The sequence below is a fragment of the Mus caroli genome, chromosome 17, assembly GCF_900094665.2.
Source record: "Mus caroli chromosome 17, CAROLI_EIJ_v1.1, whole genome shotgun sequence".
In the NCBI taxonomy this organism is placed as follows: Eukaryota; Metazoa; Chordata; class Mammalia; order Rodentia; family Muridae; genus Mus; species Mus caroli.
This window is the reverse complement of record NC_034586.1, coordinates 23648993-23672815: the sequence shown is the minus strand read 5'-3', so window position 1 is coordinate 23672815 and position 23823 is coordinate 23648993. Positions and strand designations below refer to the sequence as shown.

Below are 23823 nucleotides of genomic sequence, written 5' to 3'. Positions count from 1 at the left end.
AACTCAGGACCTCCTGAAGAGCAGGAAGTGCTCTTAACCACTGAGCCGTCCCTCCAGCCCGAGACCCTACCTTAAAATCAAAAGTGAAAATGTATATGCCCTATAACCTCACCACCTAGGAAGAGGCCTGCTTCACAGTTCATAATTTATCCTTTCACATCTCCTCTCTTTCCCATTTAAAGATTAGTTTCCTGGGCTAGTGAGATGGCTCAGGGTAAAAGAATTTGTTGTACAAGGCCTGAGCCTAAGATTCCACAGTGGAAGGAGAAAACCAGCTCCCAAAAGTGTCAACAGTTCACACTTGAACCCTGCCCACACCTAGCCAGGGTGTGAGGCCAGACATGGTGACTGCTGTTCTCTATCATGTCACCTCCCACTCCTCTGAGGCAGGGTCTCTCTCTAACCCTGGAGCTTGAGTTTGCCCAGCTTTTGCTTTCTTTGTTGAGATAAAGTCTTATGCTATTCAAACTTTCTTCAAACTCATTCTGAAGCCAGATTGGCCTTGAACAAATAGCAATGCCCCAACCTCAGTCCCCTGTACCGATTCCCAGTACTGGGATTACAGATGATGGAATCTACCCTGTCTGGGATTACAGATGGAAGCCACCCTGTCTGGCTCTTATGATTTGTTTTGTTTGAGACAGTCTCAAGTCACCAGGGCTGGTGGAGGCTGGCCTTCAATTCCTTCTTCTCCAGCCTTTGCCTCCCAAGTGCTGAGATCACAGGTGTGTCACCATACGAGGCTGTCTTTTGGCTTTTTTGTAGCCAAGGCTCACTTTGACCTCACTAAGCAGTTAAGGGTGGCCTTCCATCATGATCCTCGGCCTCCTCATGTGGGGATTACAGGCATGTGATATGAAGCTAACCTGGTAGTTTATGTCCTAAGGAACCATGACTAAGGAGAAGAGAGTGTTTGAAGCACTGCCAACGGTAGGAATACACAAACTGTCATACTGATATGAGCTCTGAGCTCTGGTCCTCATGATCTCACAGCTGCTGTTCATGAGATAGACGAAATTCAAACATATCCGTAAACATATTTTGTCAATCTTTAATCAGGTTGAACTGTTGAGCAAACTATCAGCAATAACTGCATTTGCTCAAGGTTCTGCTCTGAAAACTTGGATATGATAACAATCACCAGGCGATTCTGAGCCTCATCCCGGGCCCACTGACTTCAGTTGAGTCTCTTTTCAGAAGTAGTTGAGACAAACACGTTATCCCATCAAGTAGGGGTAGGAGGATGAGATCAAAGGCAACTCCACGAAGAAAGCCCGCCTCTGCCTCTTGAGTGCTGGGGTGGTTTAATTATTTTTTAAAGGCAGGGTCCAGAGTATCTCTGGCTGGCATCAAACACACAGAAATTTGCCTGCCTCCCCAGTGCCGCCACCCTTGGCTGTCAGCCAGGCCTTATATGCAAGAGCGAAATATCTCTGCTCTCAGGAACCCAGGTCTTCATACCTTCGGGGAAACAGCTTATTAAGTCAAGTCCCCAGTTGCCCAGTTTCTTACCCACCCCCATCCCCATACCTAGTCATATCTCTTAACAGGTGACATTGAGAAAATACTTGGTGACAGAACGTGCAGATGAGTCTCTCCACAGCTGAGCTTCTTAATCCTTCAGCTTCAAATGGAACCTCACATTAGTAGATACACTGGATACTGTCTACAGTCATTTTTTTGGTCGTGGATTTTAGAGACAGAACAAGATTTGCTAAATTCTAGGGCATTGACCTTTCTTTGCAGAGGATCGGTTCCTCTGACCTGTAACTGGTGCTTGCATGAGGCTGCCTTTGTTTTCTGGAAACGTCATGCTAAGGTTGCATAGTAACATAGGCAGTCATGAGAAACTCAGGTGAGAGTCCAGAGACTAAGCGTGCACCGCCGCGACCCGTTGGGAAAGTGTCTGTTTAAATACTAAGTCCCCTGAGAGCCGGGCAGCAAGAGTCCGCTCTGTGCTGCCCTTTGCCCTTGTCCCAGCCTCTGTCCCTGTGGCGACTTCGGGTTCCCAGTCCGAGCAAGGGTGGGGTCGTTCGTCTCCGAAGCACATCCCAGACTCGTGACTCCTCCCACGCAGCGTGGAGACTCGGGCGAGGACAGAGACCCGCCCAGTAGTCGCCCTTTCCGGCTTCCCGTTTCCTTCTCCCTCCGCTCCGTCGCGGTGAGGTCATGCGAGAGACGTCACCGAGTTATGACGTCACTGAAGGCGGGCTTTCGGGAGAGGAAGGGGCGGGGTCCGGGCGGCCCCGCGCGTGCGCGTTGGGCGCGGCCCTGGAGGAGGCGGAGGCGGCGGTGCTGCGAACCGCGGCGGCAGCAGCGGCGGCGGCGGAGGCGGGCGCTGGGGGGGGTGGGAGGGGGGGGAGCGCGAGCCCCAGAGCCAGCGAGAGAGGAGCGAGCGGTGCGGTGCGGCGCGGCTCGGCGCGGCGCGCGCAGCCCATGAGGCGGTGAGAGGCCTGGGGCCTGTCTCGGAGCAGCGCGCGCGGCGCCGGCCAGCAGCGGGCCGCCCTTCGTGGGCCCGGGCCCGGGCGCGGCGGCCGCCCGTGGAGAAGCAGGTCGGGGCGGTGGAAGCTGTGCGTCCGGGCCCCCCGCCATGGAGGGCATGGACGTGGACTTGGATCCGGAGCTCATGCAGAAGTTCAGCTGCCTGGGCACCACAGACAAGGACGTGCTCATCTCTGAGTTCCAGCGGCTACTCGGCTTCCAGCTCAACCCGGCCGGCTGCGCCTTCTTCCTGGACATGACCAACTGGTGAGTCCGCCTCACGCGGAGCCAATCCTGCTGGCAGCGGCCTCGCGGCCCCGAGGGGAAAAACCCCGGAGCCGGCTCGTGGAGTACTGCCGGGCAGGGCAGGGCCCAGGCCGGGAGGTGGCCGGGAGTCAGAGCCCGAAGAACATGGGAAGAGGGGAGAAGTGGTGAGGTGGAAGCCAAGGGAGTCGATCTGGGGCGAAAAACGTGTGTTTTGGGAGTAGAAAGCACAGGAAACGAGAGTTGCCGAAGTGTTTTCCTTTTAAATAGGTGCGAAGTGTAGGAGCTGAGGATGACAGAACGGTGTGGAAACTCGAGGGAGTGTGTTAGGTGCTGAGGTCGAACTCTGGGCGCGGGAGAGGTCTCGGAACTAAGAATAAATAGATCGTGTGTCTCTTTGAGGAGAGATAAGGGAGAAAACGACTTTTGCGGCGGAGGGAACACAAATGATAATCAACTGAGCATGGTGAGAAAGGAAGAGTTGTGCCAGGGAGAAGTGACATCTAATGGAGGCGCCGGAGTGCCAGGCCTGCGACAGGGACTCGGAAAAGTCTTCAGAAAGTGGAGGGAAGGAGTTGATCTTGGAGACAGGAACTTTGTGAAGACACTGGCGTGCTGGGCAGAGGCTTGGCCTTGGGAACTTTGGCGAGCTTACTGATTGGATGGGCTTAGTTGACAGAAAACTGAGAGGTTGGGGGCCGGGGGTTCTGGCTTGTAGTTGGGTTGTAAAGGCTGAAGTGGAGCTGTCTCCAGGCACCGACGTGTGTCTTGGTTCTTAGAGCAGCACTTGCTGTTTTTGATAGGCAAGAATACTTTCTCTTGGTCTCCAAGTAGGGGTTGTTAAGTTGACTCGGCAATTTAACCATTAGACAGCCTTTGAAAGGCTCTCAGGTGAAGCAACTAATCGGGATTTGAGCAAAAAGCAAGGGGGTGCACGCCCTTTGCCCCGTGTTGAGCGTTCAGTGCCCTGACGTGTGGAATCTTGTTTCTCTTGGCATCCCTTGAACAAACTCCCATTATTTCCATGTCCACCCGATGCCTCGAGCAATGTCTGAAAAGAGGTTGTAAGCTTAGATTTTTATCCTACTCCTGCCTAGTGCTCCCCCCACCCCACTCCAAAGATGCTTATCTGTGATGAGAACCAGAGGTGAAGTGTTTTCACTATTGGTCTTAAAAAAAATTGACAAGAATGGGGCTGATATTTTAGTGTCTGGTAAACTGGGAGGCATTGAGGCCAGCCTTTAGAGTTAAACAAGTACTTGTGAGTTCTGTTTGTGTCTTATGTTTATTTTTATTTCCTAATTGTGAGTATGTGCGTGTGTTCAGGTTCTTTTGGAGGCCTGAGGCATCGGGTTCATCTGGGCTGTGGGGTGCTAGTACTGGGTGCTAGAGACAGAACTCAGACATGCTGCTGAGCCGTCTCTCCAGCTCCTGGGCTTGTATATTGGGTCCAGATGATCTGATGCAGGGAATGGAGCTAATTTTCTGAGCACCAACTAGATGGGTTTCATTTGGGCACACCTTTAATGCTAACAGTCTGGAGACTGAAGCTGGCACATTTAAGTGAGTTGAGGCCAGGCTGGTCTACATAGCAAGTTCCAGGCCAGTCAGGGTACATTGAGAGCCTGTTTTAAAAAAAAAAAATCCTGAGTACAGCTTATGACTGGTAGGTTGTGGACGGATGCAGGAGTGGGCATTGCTCTAGTCTACTTCCTAGGAACCTCTAGCTTGTGTAGTGCGTTGCTGCTGTCTGTCTCCCACATTCCAGCTTCTTTCTCCCCTCTTATTTACACTAGGTAGCTTGGTGGTTTGGTAGGAAAAGAACATTATTTCTCCCTAGTTCCTCCTGATGTGACTAGTTAAATACTGAAGAGACTCGGGACCATTGATCCTTAGTGTGCTGAGTGCTGGGATTACAGGTGTGAGCAATCAGGCCCAGCTAAGTTCTTAGTACTGCCAGTGTTAGCTGGTTCAGTTCTTCGGACTACAAACCCATCATAATTAGCTTTGTATGCTTGAGGGGTGTGTGGTCTCTGAGACTGTTTCAGAGTTTGTGACAAGTGAGTAACAGGTGAGAAAAGTAACAAGAACATGGCTCTCCCAGCCAGATGTGGTTGTGCAAGCCCCAGCACTCTGGAGGCAGAGGCAGAGGCAGGCGGATCTCTGTGGGTTCCAGGCCAGCCTGGTCTACACATAGAAACCCTGTGTGGGAAAACAGAACACTAAGAGAACCCGTGTACCAACAGTTGACCTCCATACATCTGTATGCAGTACTCAAACAAAGTGATAATAAATAAAGACTGAATTTGTTGTTTTTTATGAGACAGAATCTCTAATATATAACTTCGGCTGTCCTGGCGCTTCGTATGTAGGCTTGGGTGACCTCGAACTCACAAGAGATCCACCTGCCTCTTGCCCTCTGGGTGGTGGGATTAAAGGTGCCACTACCACCCCACTCATATTTTTTTAATTAAAAAATATAAGTTCACAGAACCCTACAAAAACCCCATGGACCAACTGAGTACTTAAGATCTGTACCCTGAACCCTGGTTGATGTGCATGCCTTTAATCACAGACCATGGGAGGCAGAGACAGGTGGATCTCCTGAGTTCAAGGCCAGCAGGGTCCACACAGAAACCCTGTCTCTAGAACCCAATCAATCAAAGACTTCATTGGATAAATGCTATACAACATTCTTTAACATTTAGCTCCGAACAGATGGGAAGTGAAAAACAAAAACTGTGTCATACAAGAATTCACAGTGACAAAGACTTGGAGATTTGAGATGTAGACAAAAGGCAGAAACAAGTGGGGCTTAAACATTAAGCAACAAAACAATAAAGTTGCAACATGGTTAAAAAAAATCACCAGTTTAAAATGAAGATCCTGAGTTTTCTAAAATGAAACCCCAAAGTATTTTTGTTGTCTGTATCAAAAACTGACATTTTGGTTTCAAAAAACATAGGGTCTTCTATGTTGTCTACCTCCTCTTTCTTTTGTTGGGACTGGGTCATACATAGTCTAGGCTGGCCTGGAGCACCTGATCGCCTGCTTCCACATCCAGGTGCTGCGACTCAGGAGCCTGGCCTTCCTCTACCTTCCCAAGGAATTCTGGTTTACCATTTGAGGCTGCATCTCACTCTGTAGTCCTGGCTGGCCTGGAACTCAGAGATCTTCCTACCCAAGCCACCCCAGTGCTGGGATCAAAACCTTGTAGGATCATTTTTAAAGACTCCCTCCCTCCCTCCCTCCCTCCCTCCCTCTTTCTTTCTTTCTTTCTTTCTTTCTTTCTTTTTTCTTTTTTTTTTTTAAAGATTTATTTATTATTATATGTAATTACACTGCAGCTGTCTTCAGACACACCAGAAGAGGGCGTCAGATCTCATTACAGATGGTTGTAAGCCACCATGTGGTTGCTGGGATTGGAACTCAGGACCTTTGGAAGAGCAGTCAGTGCTCTTAACCTCAGAGCCCTCTTTGCAGCCCTCTTTCTTTAAGATTTGTGTACATGAGTGTCCTGTGTTCATGCACACCAGCAGAGAGCATCAGATCTCATTATGGATGGTTGTGAGCCACCATGTGGTTGCTGGGATTTGAACTGAGGACCTCTGGAAGAGCAGCCAGTGCTCTTAACCACTGAGCCATCTCTCCAGCCCCACCCCCCTTTTTCTTTTTTATAGAGCCTTTTTCTAGTACTTATTTAAACTGCCAGAACTTACTCTTAAAGGTCATCAGTGACTATGAATAAATTCAGTATCCAAAGGCCAAACTAAAGACTGGATGTAGCTCAGTGGTTAACTAGTTGCCTAGCATCCATGTTGTTCTGGGTTCAAGCCCCAACACTAAAACAGGTAAATGAAATCATTTGTATATTAGCATAATTTCCTGCCAGTGGGATTTCTTTCATACATTGGACTGGATTTTGAATTAGAGAATTTGTAGGGGGTTGGGCGTGGTGGCCCACGCCTTTAATCCCAGCATTTGGGAGGCAGAGGTAGGCAGATTTCTGAGGTCGAGGCCAGCCTGGTCTACAGAGTGAGTTCCAGGACAGCCAGGGCTATACAGAGAAACCCTATCTTGAAAAAAACAAAAAAACAAACAAACAAAAAAAGAATTTGTAGGAAGCCGGCATGATGAGACACATCTTTAATTCCATCACTGGAGAGGCTGAGGCAGGCAGATTACTGTGAATCCAGGCCAGCCTGCACTACTCAGGGAGTTACAGGGCACCAGGGCTACATAGCAAAACCCTGTGTCAACAAAATAAAAAGAGAATCTGTAGGAGATAGGTGTGCTATCATCCATCATGTGGAAGACTGGGACAGGATGATCACTGAATCATAGGCCAGTCTGGGCAAAGTAAATCCTTGTCAGTATCAAAACAGAGAAAATATAAGATACACTCAATGAAGTTACCATCTTAACTGATTTTAAGTGTGCAATTCATTCTCTGTTCTCTAAGGCATTCTCTCGTGTGTGTTCAAGTGAAGATCTCAGTGTAAATATCTTTTTTTTTTCCCCTTTCTTGAGACAGGTTTTCTCTGCAGCCCTGATCTCCCTGCTTCTGGGATTAAATGTGTGTACCACCACACTCAGCCACGAGGATCTTAATTTAAGAGTTAGCAATAGATTAATTTGTGAATATGGCTGTAGTTTTTCTCTAACAGTTGGGATAGTGTTAGCCATTCTTAGGTTCATGCTGTGTTAACACATCCTCAGCTGTCTCTGGGGACCTGGGGATCTTCATGGGTTATTGTTTTGGCTTACGACCATGGGTGGAACAGGTATTTTCCTTATCTCTGAAAAATAGTTTCAAGTATCCCCAGCTGGCCTTGAGTTTGCTCTTCAGTTTAGGATAACCTTGAACTTTTGACCCTCCTGCCTCTATGGGATGTTGGGATTATAGGTGCCCAGCAGCACCCCTGGTATCTACTGTGCAAACTGAGGCTCTGGGCACTAGAAGAACACTCTACAAGTGAGCTGTAGCCCTGTCTGGAACATAGGTGTTCTGGGAAAAAACTGAGGGAAACCTTACACAGTAATGCCTTCCTGTTGTTAGTGTTGTCAGAAGCTCCCTGTTAAGTAAAGGTGTAACCATAGAGACAGCTGATATCAGTGTGACCTGGGTTCCCTTTCATGTGGTTCCCCCTGGTGTGTCCTCCCAGCTTAACCCCATTCTCACAGCCCTATGCTAATACTTTCTGATCTAGTCTCTGATTTAAAGGTGAGACTTGGTATTTAAGCAGTCTTCTAACATGTGTATGAGTCAGGCCTGCCGACCCACACTTGAAATCCTGGAGATGGAGGATTAGGAATCAGGGTCATCCTCAAATGTACCAGACCTGCTTCAGCACCCCCTCCTCGCCGCACACTTGTCTACATGAGGGTGTCATTCATTGATGTTGTGTGCTTAACCTGTGTGAGGCCCTGAGTTCACACCCCAGCACCCAAAGGAGAAGAAAAATGTGCCAAACGCTAGCTTTAGAAAGGACTCCACAGGGTTAGTCTCTTATGTCTGATGGTATTATTCTTAACATGGTTTCTGAAGAAATTGGGAGATCTTGCTCTAGGTTTTAATTTACACTTATTTTTAATTAGCACATAATATTTGGGACTCTTGGTGTAATAGAACCTTATAGCTTCTGAAGCTTATATAGAACATGTTCATTTTAGGGTTTTCTTTTTAAAAATTGTTCATATGACTTCTTGAGTGTGCTCTCATCCTGTTCTCGATGGACAAGAGAGTATCCAGGTCTGGACTGGAGCTACAGGTGGCTGTGAGCTGCCTGATATGGAGGAGTGGAAGGGCCTCGAAACCTCTCCCTTTCCTTCTTTCTCCCCAAGATAGGTTCTTGCTAAATAGCTCAGCTCTGCCTTGACCTTGATCCTCTGGTTACGGCTGTCTGAGTGTCATTTTAGTTAAAGGAACATAGGAAAAGTACATTGCTGTTTTAGTGAAAGTGTTCACATGTGTTGTTACCTTAGGGCTTGCATTTCCAGTCACAGACAAGAACTACATTACAGAGGTATGGTTTTGCTTCTTACAATATATTTTGTGGGAAGGGGGAAGTGGGCATGTCTGCTCCATTGTGGGGATTGGGTTGGCTCCTATAGTGTAGATCTTAGGGCTCAAACTCAGGTCATCAAACTTGATCATAAACCCATTTACCCACTAAGCCGTCTTACCAGCCCTGGGGGGATAGTCTTTTCTTCTTTTCTTTCTTTTTTTTTCTTTTTTCTTTTTGGTTTTTCGAGACAAGGTTTCTCTGTGTAGCTCTGGCTGTCCTGGAACTCACTCTGTAGATCAGGCTGGCCTTGAACTCAGAAATCCATCTGCCTCTGCCTCCCAAGTGCCAGGATTAAAGGCGTGCACCACCATGCCCGGCTAGACAGTAACATTCCCCCTCCCGCCCCGCCCCCCAAGACAGGGTTTCTCTGTGTAGCCCAGGCTGTCCTGGAACTCACTCCATAGACCAGGTTGGCCTTGAACTCAGGAACCCGCCTGCCTCTGCCTCCCAAGGGCTGGGATTAAAGATGCACACTACAGCTACTACCACAATGCTCCAGGGCTGTGTCCTTTTTGTTTTTTGTAAAGATTTATTTATTATATGTAAGTACATGGTAGCAGTTTTTAGACACTTTTTCTTCTTTTTCTGGTCCTGCCCGCTCCAGTCCAAAGATTTATTTATTATATGTAAGTACTTGGTAGCAGTTTTTAGACACTTTTTCTTCTTTTTCTGGTCCTGCCCGCTCCAGTCCAAAGATTTATTTATTATATGTAAGTACATTGTAGCTGTCTTCAGACACCCCAGAAAAGGGCGTCAGATCTCATTACAAAGGATGGTTGTGAGCCATCATGTGGTTGCTAGGATTTGAACTCAGGACCTTCTGAAGAGCAGTCAATGCTCTTAACCACTAAGCCATCTCTCCAGCCCCCAGGGCTGGTTTCTTTACCATTTCCCATCCACCCTCAGCCCAGAGTTTATCTACAATGTATGCAACAGCAAAGACTAATAACTACCAGGGAGTGGTTTTGTTTGCTTGTTTGTTTGAAGTATTTTTATTTTTTATTTTAAATTATGTGCACACTTGTGCTGCACACTTGTGCATCAGCATGTCAGTGTATACAGATGAGTGCAGGTGCCCAGACAGGGAGGTCAGGGAGGGGCGTTGGAGTCCTGGATCTAGAGTTAAAGGTCACCTAGTGTGGGTGCTGGGAACTGAACTTGAACCATCTCTCCAGCCCCACAGGGCAGGATTGAAACATTTTTGGGGGCAGATGCTAGCGATCATGTAAACCAAAGTAGGAAGTGTCGCTCCTGTCATGATTTGATCAGAAAATTCAGTACCTGAAGCCATCAAGACTCCCAGAACACAATTCAGGATATGCAGGCCTTGTGGGGCTGCTGGGGAGAGTTTTGTTTTGGACAGGCATGATGAGATCATGAATGACAAGTGTGGAGTTGTTTTGGTATAGAGTATTGGCCAGGTGGTATTGTTAGGACTGCTGTTGTAAAATTGACTGTCTTGGTTTTTTTTTTTTTTTTTTTTTTTTTTTTTTTTTTGGTTTTTCGAGACAGGGTTTCTCTGTATAGCCCTGGCTGTCCTGGAACACACTTTGTAGACCAGGCTGGCCTCGAACTCAGAAATCCGCCTGCCTCTGCCTCCCGAGTGCTGGGATTAAAGGCGTGCGCCACCACGCCCGGCTGACTGTCTTGTTTTGAGACAGTATTCTGCTGTGTAACCCTGGCTGGCCTTGAACTTGACCAGGCTGCTCTGGAATTTACTGGCAGGAAGCTTTCTGGCTTCTCCTGCCTCTGCCTCTCAGCTTGCTGAGATTACAGGTGTGAACCAGCAGCAGTCTGGTGCAGTCACCCCACGGGGCTCACAGTGCTTCCCAGCAATTACTCCAGAGGCAGCCGCAGGCTTTGTGAAATTGCTCCCCTTCCTCCTGGCCGGCCCCTCCCCCACCATCACTGGCACCTGCCCTCAGTTGTGTTACCTCAGATGGAACTAGGCTATATATAGAATGATAAAGTATTTGACCTTTTGTGTCTGGCTGCTTTCTTCCTTTCTCCCCATCGCTGTTTGTCCTGTTCTGGCGCTTGAGTACCTGTTCCCCTACAGTATAGGACGTTGCCAGTGCAGTCGCTAGGCCGTGACCCGTGACAGTGGTTGAGAGCTGTGAACACTTCTCAGGGACTGATGACTACATTTCTACAAAGGATGAGTGAGAGAGAGCCTATGGTAGTTTTCTCGTCCTCACGGTGGCACCAGGACAAACAAACAGCCATCCCAGTCAATGAGAACAACACCAATAAGCGGATTTTCAAATGTATTGTTGTGTGTGCATGGTGGGTATGGGAGCCACGGTGAGTAGAAGTCAGGACAGCTTTGTGGATGGAATGGGGGTCAGTAGGCTGGTGCAGCAAGCATCGTGGCCTGCTGTCGGCTTGTCAGGTCCTTCCTCATGAACTGGATTCTTGTTTTCCTAGTTACTCTTACTGTATCTTTTATGTGTTTGTTGACCATTTGTTCATTTTCTTTGGGGAACGCTGTCTTCCAGTTCTGCCCTTTTCAGTTGGTTTATGTGTTTGCTGTGAAGTTGTAAGAAGCCTATGTCTGGTGGTGGGCTCGTGGCTGGTGGATCCTCGAGGGTTCTCTTGGAGCTGACTTCATCGGTGGAGGCTGCTTCATTGCCTCTGCCTCAAATACTTTGTTCATTTCCACATAGCTTCACCTTTCCAGTGGCCCCAGTGACTTTTCCTTAGAGTGAGCTTTGCCCTTCCTTTCTGACCTAGGAAATGCAGGCTTGTTTCTTTTCTGGGATTGGCACATTTAGCACCATTCTTAGGACACCCTTCTCTGAACGCCTGCACTTATATAACATCATAGCACACACGTCCTCAGGAAATGCCCCTAAGCGTCTTCTGCGGTGTGTAAAAAGTGTATGCTGGGTGTTCACGAGAGTAAGGAGAGATGTGTTTAACTGTTAGAGATCTCGGATCTCACTGTGGTCCTCCTGCCTCAGCTAGTGGAAAGGCTTAATCATGGCAGTCTATATTTCTCTTTCTATTAATCACTGTATGTGTTAGAATCGCTGTACACATTCCAGGTACTCAGAAGTCAGAGGGAGTTGGCTTCTCCTCTGTCCCGGTTTGCAAAGCAAGCGTTTCTTTACCTATTGAACCAGCTTTTCTTTTTTCCTCCATTCCCGGGACATAGGGCCTCTTGCATTGAGATAAGAACTCCACTCTATCCCTGTCTTTTAGTGACATGGAACCTTTCTGCTTCAGCCTTCCAATTGCTGCTTTACGGGTGTGCACATAAAACGCCAGATTTGATGGTATGTGCCTGTGATTCTAGTACTTGGGAGGCTTGCCCAGTGCTCACACTTGAGTCACTGTGCTGTGGTCATCAGCTCATGGACTGTTACAGTCCATCCATCCTCTAATGATTGACCGACATAAGACATGCTTCTAACGTCTCTCTGGGTGAGTCTCACTCTAACCCAGACTAGCACCCATTTCAGGTGATCCTCCTACTTCTGCAGCTTAGGAGTTACAGGTATGAGCCACCACCCCTGGTTCTTGCTCTGTTTTGCTTTTCGTTGTTTCTCACGGTCCATATAACCTCCAACCTCCTCAGCTCTGGTCTCCATTTGCCCAGTGCTGGGCTTGCTAGGTGGACACACTATCTGCTAAGCTAGTCTACAGCTTCTTTTTATGTTTTTCTTTTCTCTCTTCCATTATGGAAACATCTTAGTGTGTTTTTTTTAGTTAATCTTTTTAAAGGTGTATTTATGCATATGAGAGTTTTATCTGTGTGGTGTGTGTATTGTGTGTACCCAGTATTCATGGAGGCCAGAAGAAGCCATCAGATGCTAAGGATGCTATAATTTAAGAGCATCTGGTGCTCTTAACTGCTGAGTCGGTGCTCGTTAGGGAAGGTTTTCCCTCTTCCCTTTTGCACTTAGTCATAGCCCTTCAATCTGTTAGGGATTGGGGTGAAAATGTGTGCTTAGGCTAGGCCTGTTGTGCTTATGGTGTTGGCTTAGGCTAGTCCTACTGTACTTACAGTGTTGGTGCTGGAATGTTTTATGTTCCGATGGGCTTGCACTTCTGAATTCTCAAGTTGCTTTAATGTTTGTTTGTTTTTGCTTTTTTGAGACAGGGTTTCTCTGTTTATTTCTAGCTATCCTGGAACTCACTCTGTAGACCAGGCTGGCCTCAAACTCACAGATATCCACCTGCCTCTGCCTCCTGAGTGATGAGATTAAAGATGTGTGCTACCATCCTGCCCTGCTGGTTGCATAAAATCTTAAACTCCAGCCAGCAAACCTCCTCCAAAGTCAGGCAGCCTCTGGGTCTTTACATTGTTGTCTTCCTTGCAGAAACGCATCTGTTAACTGTTTAGGGGCTGGGTGTTGTCCCGTGTGTGTCCACGGGTCAGAGCATCGAGCTCTGTTGCATCTGCACTGGATGCGTACAGACTTACATCTGCCAGGAAGCTCCTGGACAGCCCCGGCTACACAGAGAAACCCTGTCTCAAACAACAACAACAAATCTATTGTATCCTCTGTGTGTTTGAGTGTTTGGTCTGCATATCTGCATTTATGTGCAGTGTGTCCATGTCTCATGGCCTAGGAGGCCAGAAGAAGGCATTGAATCCCGAAACTAAAGCTGGCTCCTGTTGAGTCCTGGGAATTGAACCCAGGTCCTTTGCGAGAATAGTCAGTGCTTTTAACCACTGAACTATCTCCAGCCTCCCGTGTATATGGGATTCACAGTATATTTTAACATGCTTTCCCACTGTGCTGGAGATCCAGAAGGGAGGATGGACAAGGCTGTCCATAGTCATAGAAGTCCTGTGCTACTTCATCTTGAACTTGAACAGCTACAGGTTTGGGTGTACATGGATCCCTGGCAGTTCAGAGCCAGCTCTCAGAAACCTAGGGGCAGTTGGATTTCTTTATTAGCATTTTCAGTGTTGTATTGTTTGAACACCCATTTATGGATTTTTCTTAGTTTTTAACTACTATAAAATACCTGCTAACTTGCCTAACCTCTTTTTTTATTGTGACTTAGGACTTATAACAAATTCAGTTGTTCAGGAGAGAAAAGATAGGCAACCCTGCCATATAGACACTTGTTTTTAGAGTCTCCCTGTGTACTCCTGGCTGGCCTAGAACTCACTGGGTGTATATGCTGCAGATTCACTGTGTGGAGGCTGGTCTGGGGTTGGCAGTAATCTGCCTCTAGTTGCTTCCCCAGTGCTGGGATTACAGATGTGTACAACCACACCAAACTCTTTCATCTTTATAGGGGGTGGCCAAGGTTTCCTGTATTCTAGACATTACATTGGCATTACAGATGTGTTCCACCACATCTGGCTTATTTTAGAGGTTCTCAAGAATGTTTCGAGATTCCCTCTTTGGAGGGTGTTGTAATCCATCCTGGTCATGAGACAGTTACAGAGCTGCTTTCTGAGAACTTGAGATTTCACCTCACCAGACCTGCTTGTCCGTCAGGTGAAAGGTGATTTGGCGTTTCCTTGATTGCTGGTGTGGTTCAGTGCTTTGCTCATACGCAGGGTGGCTATTTCTTTGCTTTATTTCCTTTTTCATTCTGTTTTCCCTCCTTATGTAGTCTGGAGCTGCCTTGAACTCATTGTGTATCTAGGGCTGGCTTGGAATTCCTGATCCTCTTGCCCTCTCCTGCCTCCAGTGTGCTGTATCATGGCTTTCTTTTCTTTTCCTTCGAGACAGGGTTTCTCTGTGTTCCCTGGCTGTCCTGGAACTCACTCTGTAGACCAGGCTGGCCTCGAACTCAGAAATCCGCCTGTCTCTGTCTCCAAAGTGCTGGGATTAAAGGCACGCACCATCACTGCTCAGCTATGGCTTTCTTATATACTCAGAAAAAAATACATAATGCATCATGCACTGGCCATCAGATTTCAAAGTCATTAAAACTTTGCCTTTTTTTCTCTTGCCACCAGAACTTTTTTTCACTGTTCTATTATTTTTTTAAAATATTTTTTATTACGTATTTTCCTCAATTACATTTCCAATGCTATCCCAAAAGTCCCCCATACCCTCCCCCCCACTTCCCTACCCACCCATGTTCTATTATTTTTTTATGCTACTAGGTTTAATTTGTGTGTATGTTTTGTCTATATGTCTGTGCACCGTGTATTTTATTTTATTTTTTGGTTTTTCAAGACAGGGTTTTTCTGTGTAGCCCTGGCTGTTCTGGAACTCACTCTGTAGACCAGGCTGGCCTCGACCTCAGAAATCTGCCTGCCTATTGCCTCCCGAGTGCTGGGATTAAAGGTGTGTGCCACCACACCTGGCTCCATGTAATTTATTTTTAAGAAGCTGTATGTTTGTATGACTATCCCAGGGGTGCCAGTAGAGGCCAGGAGGTCTCAAATGTCCTGGAGATAACAGTTACAAGTGACTGAGCTGCTTGATTGGAGAGATTGTTTGTCTTTCTATGTTTTGATTGGTCATTTGTATATCTCTGTGACTTGTGTGAGATGGTTTGCACCTCAGTTTATGTGAGGTATTTGCACAGTAAGGAAAATAGCTGTGTTCAGCATTCACTTCTCTAACTTTGTCTTTTCACCACTTCCTTGACAGAATGTATAGGGTTCCTGGTGAAACTGGGCCAAGAAATGGAATCTCTTTATTTTGTGGGGCTGGGAATGCTAACCCAGGGCCATGCTAGGTAGTCCTGTGCCCACTGACTTTACGCCCTCAGCTGTTTTTAAAAATCCATTTTAATAGTAGAGTAGTTGTGTTTATAGGGTATAGTGTGACATGACATTCCATAGGTTTGTGTTGTGTGTGGCGATCACCTCAGGCCAGTTGGCCTAACACAGATGCTTAGCACCTATCCCCCCCCCCCCCAGATGTTTCCTTTTTTGTAGCTCTGCCTGTCCTGTAACTGGGGCTGGCCATGAACTCAAACTCAGAGATCCCCCTGTTTCTGCTTGGATCAAAGGTGTGTGTCTGTCTCTACCTAGCTCCTGGTTTTGTTTGTGTTTTTGGTTTTGTTTTCAAATTAAATTATCTTTTGTTCCTTCCAGCTATGTATTGATTTTCTGTGTCATCAGATACGTTAGGTGTTCTGTCAGCCCTTTTTCCCCCTCCCATGTTTTAAAATAAGAAGTACTCTAAGCAATTGGAGAGCTGGCTCAGTGGTTAAAGACTGTTTGTTCTTGCAGAGGTGCCTGACTGGATTCTGATCGCCTCTGTGGGCAGTGCATACCTGCTGCACAGACGCACATGAGGGGGAACATTCATATACATTAAATACAAATAAACATTAAATAAAAATAGTCTATGCCAGGTACTGTGCCATGCACTCTTAATTCCAGCACATAGAAGGCAGAGAGGCCTGTAGTTCTCAGTGAGTTTGATACCAGCATGGTTTACAGAGAGTTCCAGGACAGCCAGGGTTAGGGGGAGGAGGAAGGGGAGGGAATGTTCTCAAAAAATGCAAAAAATAAAATAAAGGATTGCAGAGCTTTAGTTCCACAGTGGTCTTCCTACTGGAGCTGTAGGCCTGCGGCATGGTTCTTAGCCTGGGGCTTCATTTCTGTTCATTAGGTTGAGCCCATTTCTTGGAAAACCATCCATCCCCTTAAAGTTAGCCTTTCTGAAAGTACAGTGGAAATATTTAAGACTTTGGCATTCTGCATCAACTTCTTTCATTCTCTGACCCATAATTGATCAGAGTTTGGCTGGTCTGTTAGTTTGAAGGCTGGCTATATTCTTCTCAGGACTTTGAAGGCCTGGTTGGATCTTGATACATTGTAATTGTTTTGATTCTTTGAATGAATCATAATCTCTCCATTCTTTGGAAGCCTCTGATAGCTGCTCTGACTCCAGAGCCCTTGGCTGGACTGGACTGCACCTTAGCACGTTTTCAGATATCGTGCTCGGCCCTAGTGGGCCTGCCAAGAGAGAACCCTCTCCCTTTTGGCCTTGGAAATTTTCCTATTCAATTTTGAGTCCTCTCATGTTATATAGTCCAGGCTGACCTTCAACTCATGATTCTCCTGCCACAAGGCCTCCCAGGTGTTGGCTATTGAGGATAGACCACCATATGTGCTGCCACAGCAGCTGCTATCCTAGGAAATGTCTGTCTAGCTTGGCTTGGCTTGGCTTGGCTTTTGTTTTTAAGAGGATGATTTTATTCGGGTTCTCAGAGTGAAGTCCTGACTTGCCTGGCATTGGAGACCAGGCTGGCCTTGAGCTTTGGTCATCCTTCCTGGCTCCATTTCCTCAGTGCTAGGAGTGTCCCAGGCCTGTACCGTCTGGCCTGGCCATTTGTACTTCTTGGCGAAATTATTTATTTTGCCCTTGTTGTCTGGGCGATCTCTTCGGTGTTGTCTTTTTAAAGTTTTGATTGAGGTTTTTCTGTATAGCTCTGGCTGATTTGGAACTCAGAACTCGATCAGTAGGCCAGTCTGGCCTTGAACTCAGGGGTCCTCCTGCCTCTGCCCCATTGCAGACAGATTGCAGGCAGTGCCACCGAGTAAGTGTAATGAGTAGCTGGCCTCCTCTGGCGGGGCTTGGTTAGGTTTATGCTTATCTCAGCACACATTAAGACTGTCTTCACTGGTGAGACACATCATGTTGTGTGGAGAATGTGTGGACTTGGGCAGACGCCTTGTGCTGCTCTCTTACTGTTTCCTGTCCTGCCATTTCTACTGCACCTGCTTTGTCTGTGTGCCCAGGACGGAGCCCAGGGCTCACACATGCTCTCCGCTGAGCAGCCCAGCTCTCATTAGCTCTGTTGAATAAATGATGCATTAAACATTTCACTCTGAGACTTAGTGTAGACATGCTTTAGAGTTTCTCTGAGGTAGATATCTAGGAGTAGAGTTGCTAGCTTGTAAGGTAAATGGTGCAGGTTTTGAAAATCTGTCAAACTGTTGCAGAGCTGCTACTGCCCGGTATCCCATGAACTGCAAGGAAGTCTTTTACAGACCATCTGTGATGAGTCTCAGGCAGCCTGCAGTCCACCCCTAACCCCCGCTGAGAGAACAAGGACATCTTTCTACCTAAGTGCAGATCGTTGTTAGCACCAAGGACGTGCACATGGATACACCAGCACAGGCCGGTTCCTAGAGCGCCTGCTGATACATTTGGTTTTTTTTTTTTTTGATATGCAGCCTTTGTGACCTGGGCAGGCCTTGAGTTTATTGTGCACTCTAGGCTGCCTTAGACTTAAGAGCATCCTTCAGCAGCCTGAAACTGAGGTTCCAGGAGTGGACTGGAATGTTTGTTTTTAAACCCATAAGTTTCCTCAAGAGTCTCACGCTGAAGCAGGGGTTCCAAACCAGCCTGAGCTACATGGTAGCCCCTCTTTGAAAGAGTCCCAGGTATGTTTGCTTATCATGTGTCCTTACCTTAATGTTCTGTGTGTGTGTGTGTGTGTGTGTCTGTGCACCATGTATGTGTGTACCTGGTACACTTGGAGGCCAGAAGAGGGTATTCAGTCCCCCTTAATCTTTAATTTAGGACTTTCTAAAATGTTTTACTTTGTGCACTTTGCCCACCTATGTTGTGTGTACATGCATGCCTACAGCCCAAGGAGGCCAGAAGAGGGCATCAGATCTCTGGTACTGGAGTTACAGAGTATTGTGAAACCACCATGTGGGTACTGGGAATCAACGTTGGGTCCCTGAACAGTGACTAGTGCTTTAATCACTGACTATGGTCTCCAGCCCTGAGACTTTTTAAAAAAAAAAACCTGTATGTAGAGCTTAAGCTTGCTGCCTCTGAGTGCCAACATTGGTGATAAGTGCAGCATCGTAATTAGATTTAGGTTAAGCCATGGTTTTCTTGTTTTGTTAGAAACAATGGCTAGCTGTTTGTCTTCCAGTACACCAAATGCTGTGTGAGCCGCAGCAGTCTGTCTCCCACAGGATCCACGGGGGAGTCTGAACTCCTTACAAGATGGTTGCTCGAAGGTTCTTTCTCCTTTTGTTAGTTGCAGTTTGAAGTAGGGATAGGGTTAGTTTTTGTGATGAAACATCGTGACTAAAAGTCAACTTAGGGAGGAAAGAGTGTTCACTCACATTTCTGTATATTTCCAGTTCATCACCAGAGCAGCCAGGTCAGGAACCTGGCTGGGGCAGGAGCAGATGCAGAAGCTGTTGAGGAGGCTGCTTACTGACTTGCTCACTGTGGCTTGCTCAGCCTGCTTTCTTGTAGAACCCAGGACCACCAGCCAGGGGATGACCCCATCCACAATGGGCTGAGTCCTCCTACGTCACTCTTTAAGAAAATATCCTCTAGGCCTGCCCACAGTCCAGTTCTATAGAGGCATTTTCTCAGTTGAAGTCCCCTCCCCTCAAATGACTGTACCTCATCAATTTATGGTAAAACTAGCATTCTCTAAAGGTACAGTTAATTCTCTTTTTGGGGAAAATGGCAACAGGTTCTTTTTGTTTGTTTTTTTGTTTTTCGAGGTGGGGGTTTCTCTGTGTAGCCCTAGCTGTCCTTGGAACTCACTCTGTAGTCCTTGAACTCAGAAATCTGCCTGCCTCTGCCTCCCAAGTGCACCACCACTGCCTGGCTCAGTGACAGGTTCTTTTTTGTTTTTTGTTTTTTTTTGTTTTTTTTTTTTTCGAGACAGGGTTTCTCTGTATAGCCCTGGCTGTCCTGGAACTCACTTTGTAGACCAGGCTGGCCTCGAACTCAGAAATCCGCCTGGCTCTGCCTCCCGAGTGCTGGGATTAAAGGCGTGCGCCACCACGCCCAGCTTCAGTGACAGGTTCTTAAGAGAAGGTCTCTCCTAATTAGCTCTGGCTGACCTCCGATTCATTGATCCTCCTTGGATTATAGGTGTGCATCACCACTCCTGCTATAAAATTAAGGTTTTACCCTCTGCTTTGTTCTTCCTCCCCCTCTCCTCCTTTTCCTCCCTCTCCTTGTTTAACTTTGTACCAGTCTTCCTCCCGTCTTCCCTTCCTTGTGTTGTACAAGTTGTGAACTCCTGAGTGATCTGAGTTCCCCTCTTTTTTTTTAAGACAATATCCTTTTCTTCTTTTTTTTTAATAAAGATTTATTTATTTCATATATGTGAGTACACTGTCACTGTCTTCAGACACACTAGAAGAGGGCATCGGATCTGATCCCCTTTACAGATGGTTGTAAGCCACCATGTGGTTGCTGGGAATTAAACTCAGGACCTCTGGAAGAGCAGTCAGTGCTCTTAACTGCTGAGCCATCTCTCCAGCCCCTGAGTTCCCTCCTAAGTGATGGGCTCGCAGCATAGACTGCCTCCATTCTGGGCTGCTTTGTTTTAGCAAGGTCTGCCTCTAGCCCATGCTGGCCCAGTCTGGCACCACAGTGTACAGCTTCTCCTGTTTCAGCCTCTGGTGTGCTGGAGCACAGGTATCACCTGTGCAACCTAAGCTACTCCTAAAATGATAAGGACTCCTAGATTGTAGTCAGAGCTACAGTCCCGGCTGGCACAGTTGGGTCCCAAGGCCTGCCTGAGCTACAGAAGTGCCTGCCACTGCATTTAGTGAGTCCTTGTTTTAAAGGAAGAAAAGTAATTTTTCAAAGCCCATTTATTCTGAAATGCATAAAAAAATGTTTGAGTTGTTTTACACGTCTGAGCCCTCAATGCTTGTCTAAAGCATGTGATGCCTAGGGTATGAAGATGTTAATGGAACTCGAGTATGCAGTAGACCTTTGCAAGAGCTGTTGTTTGTTGCATTTGCAGTGCTGAGATTGTACCAACCTATAATACCATAACCTTTATTTCTAGGGAAAAACTGTTGGATGGCATACCATGGCATATTTATGGTGGTCAGGGACAACTTGGTTCCTATGTCCCCTGTAGGACCCAGGGACCAAGCTCAGGCTGCTAAGGTGATAGCATGTAATTTATCCAGTATGTCTCTCTCGGTCTAGTATATAGCTTTTATTTATTTATTTCTTGTTTTATTCCATTTATTTCTTGTGTGTGTATATTTGTGTGTGCACGTGTATCAAGGCTGTCATGTGGAGTCAGAGGACAGCCTGCCTCTCTTCTCCCACCTTGTGGGTTTCATGTATCGCACTCAGGCTACCGTGGTTGGAACAGATGCTGTCACTTGCTAAGCCATCTTTATGGTCCTTGTGTATGTTTATGTGTGTGTGTATGTGTGTATGTACATGTGTGTGTGTCCTTGTTGATGTGTGCACACAGTGCCAGGGCTGTGGAGGCCAGTAGAGGGTATGTGGTTCCAGGCATTACCTGTGGCTGTGATTGTCTCGTGTATAATGTTTGTGTGCATGTATATCTGTGCATCATGTGCATGCAGCACTCTAGGAAGCCAGAAGAGGGCGTTGGAGTCTTTGGAACTGAAGTTACAGACTGAATTGTAACTTGTGGGTGCGGGGAATTGAACCCAGGTTTCTTTGCAAGATCAGCAAATATTCTTCTCTCCAGCCCTGTATGGAACTTTGGGTTTTGTTTTCTATTTTTGTTTTTTTGAGACAGTCTCTATGTAGTACTGGCTGGTCTATAGCTTGCTGTGTAAACCAGGCTGTACTCAGATTCACAGACATCCTCATGCCTGTCCCTCCCGAGTGCTGGGATTAAAGACCTGCACCCTATGTATGCCCTGCCTGTATGTAGCTTTTTAAAGTTACTTGTTTCATAGCTACCATGCAGTGGCCAATATCCGCTGACGTCAGGTTGCACTTGCAGCTGAGGTGAGCGGCCTGCTCCTGGTTTGTTAGCGTGGTAGCTAGCGTTGGGTGTGTTACACACTATAGAACTTACCTTTTTAAAGCTTGGAGACAAGCATACGGTTGGTTACTTCCTCTGTGGCTGTTCTCTTATGTGGACATTTGTATGCCAGAGCTTGCTTTCATATCATCTCCAGAGATGGCATGGCCAGCGGGCATGTTCCTCAGGGGAAATGAAACTAAGCGACTTTGAGGCTGGTCCCTATAGGAAGCACAGTGTCCCAAGATCTCACAGGCAGGAATTCTTAGACACAACAGAAACATTTAATCAAAGAGATTGTAAAAGGTATATGATGTTTCTTAGCAAAGCCCATAAAATCTGCCTTTATTATATTTCCTAATTTTTATAGCAATAACTGCTAAATTATAGGATAAATTGTGTATTCAGATACTTTTTGGCAACTTTAAAAAAAAATCAAACCTTTGTATTTTTTAAACTAAGAAACACCTCTTTGACAGTCTTAGGATCAAATCAGTTTGAAACTCTGCTTAATTGCAGATTTATCTGCTCATATCATAACCCACTGTCTGAGTTTCAGGACAAACCAGAGCTGTGTGTAAGGAGCGCTGTGTCTGCACATGCTTTGTGCGGTCATCCTACGGTGTTTGGGGCAATCCACATTGTCGTGTCTCCTCACAGTGGCTCAGAATTTCCAGAAACTGTAGTTACCATAGACACAGCGATTGTAAATCATTTCACGAAATTAAATCCAGCGACCAAAACAAGGAGTTATTCTAAACCTGCGCTTTTGACCGAAACGTGAGTTGTTGGACCCCGAGGTGTGTGACGGAAGTGACTCAGCAGAGCGCAGCCTCAGGTTACCGTGCACAGTCTGCCTTTGTCCTCCTGAGTACACAGTGCAGTGCACATACACAGCACCACCCTCAGTCTTTGCCTTAGAGGTTTGCATTGCAATAAATTCCTATAACAATGTGGCTTCCATCTGCAAATTCATCTTAATACTTAGCAGCTTGAACCTGGACTGACTGAGGCAGATTGCAGGGTCCTTCTGGGGACCCCTGCTTCCAGAGCACTTCCATCTTCTCAGGAAGGAGGAGTGCCTTCCTGCCTTGTGCCTCGTTCTCCTCAGGCTCCTTCGGCTACCGAGTGAAAGCAGACACGAGGCCTGGCCAGAGCAGGTCTGCTGCTGAGTAATTGGATTTCCCTTTGCAGTGTGCCTTGGCGTGTGCGTCCGAGAGCAGAGGACCGCCACACTGGGGATAGAGCCTATGTTCCACAGCATAAAGGCTCTATAGGGCTAATCCTGCCAGGCTGTGGTCCTCCTTACAGTTGCACACTATGTCATTAGAATGAGTGTTTTATGCTTAGTGTTTTTATGCCTGGTGTTTTTCTTTTATATTTTCTTTTCTTCTTTTTTTTTTTTTTTTCTTGTGTGTGTGTATGTGTATGTGTGTGTGTGTGTTTCAACTGGGGTTAAGACTATGGCTGTGTGTATACTCAACACTACCCCTGAGCTGTTCCCTCTGCCCAAGAAAAGCATTTTTTTTTTTTTTAACTCTGTAGATTTTTCTCTCTTTTCTTTTCCATCCCTGCCCTCTGCATTTACTGTGTGCATGTGTGTGACTACATAGTAGCCACAGCTCATGTGGCAGTCAAAGGAGTGCTAGTCAGGTTGTAGTGGCTAGCACATTGTCAGGCCTGGCACCAAATGCCTTTACCTAGTGAGCCATCTCACCAATCCCCTTCATCTCCTCTCTGCTTTTTGAGGGACTGGTGTCTCATATTGTAGCTCAGCCTAGTAACCTAGAACTTACTGTGTAGCCCAGACTGGCCCCAAACTCCTGACAGTCCCCTACTGTAACCTTTTTTTTTTTTTTAAATTAATTTATTATATGTAAGTACACTAGAGTCAGATCTCATTACGGATGGTTGTGAGCCACCATGTAGTTGCTGGGATTTGAACTCCGGACCTCAGAAGAGCAGTCGGGTGCTCTTACCCACTGAGCCATCTCACCAGCCCATACCGTAACCTTTTGAGTACTGCGACTACAGACATCAACTCCCATGTCTGACTAGATGTTTCCTTTTGCTTTAGTTGATCTAAGTTTCCCTGTACCTGAGAGCAGGCAAGGTCTCATGTGGTCCTGGTTAATCTTGAACTCGATATGTACCGGAGGCTGGCCTTTTGAAACTCCTGCTCCTTCTGTCTCTGCTTCTCATGTATTGAGCTTACAGCCATGCAGCACAATGCCCATCTTGTAGTTTCAGTTCTTAAGTTTTTTAATGTGTATGGGTATTTTGCCTGAATCTGTGTAGTAAAACACACACACACACACACACACACACACACACACAC

The 23823-nt window shown here is 46.6% G+C and overlaps 1 protein-coding gene across 3 annotated transcripts in view; it reads left to right on the top strand.

Moving 5' to 3' along the window:
* Positions 1-2379: 2379 nt before the first annotated feature.
* Positions 2380-23823, top strand: part of Ilrun (inflammation and lipid regulator with UBA-like and NBR1-like domains) — a 67371-nt gene continuing 45927 nt past the window's right edge. For all 3 annotated transcript variants that reach the window (XM_021149098.2, XM_021149097.2, XM_021149099.2), the window contains exon 1: positions 2380-2748. In XM_021149098.2, the coding sequence (XP_021004757.1) occupies positions 2591-2748 (158 nt within the window). In that variant the 5' untranslated portion in view covers positions 2380-2590. The remainder of the gene's footprint in view (positions 2749-23823) is intronic.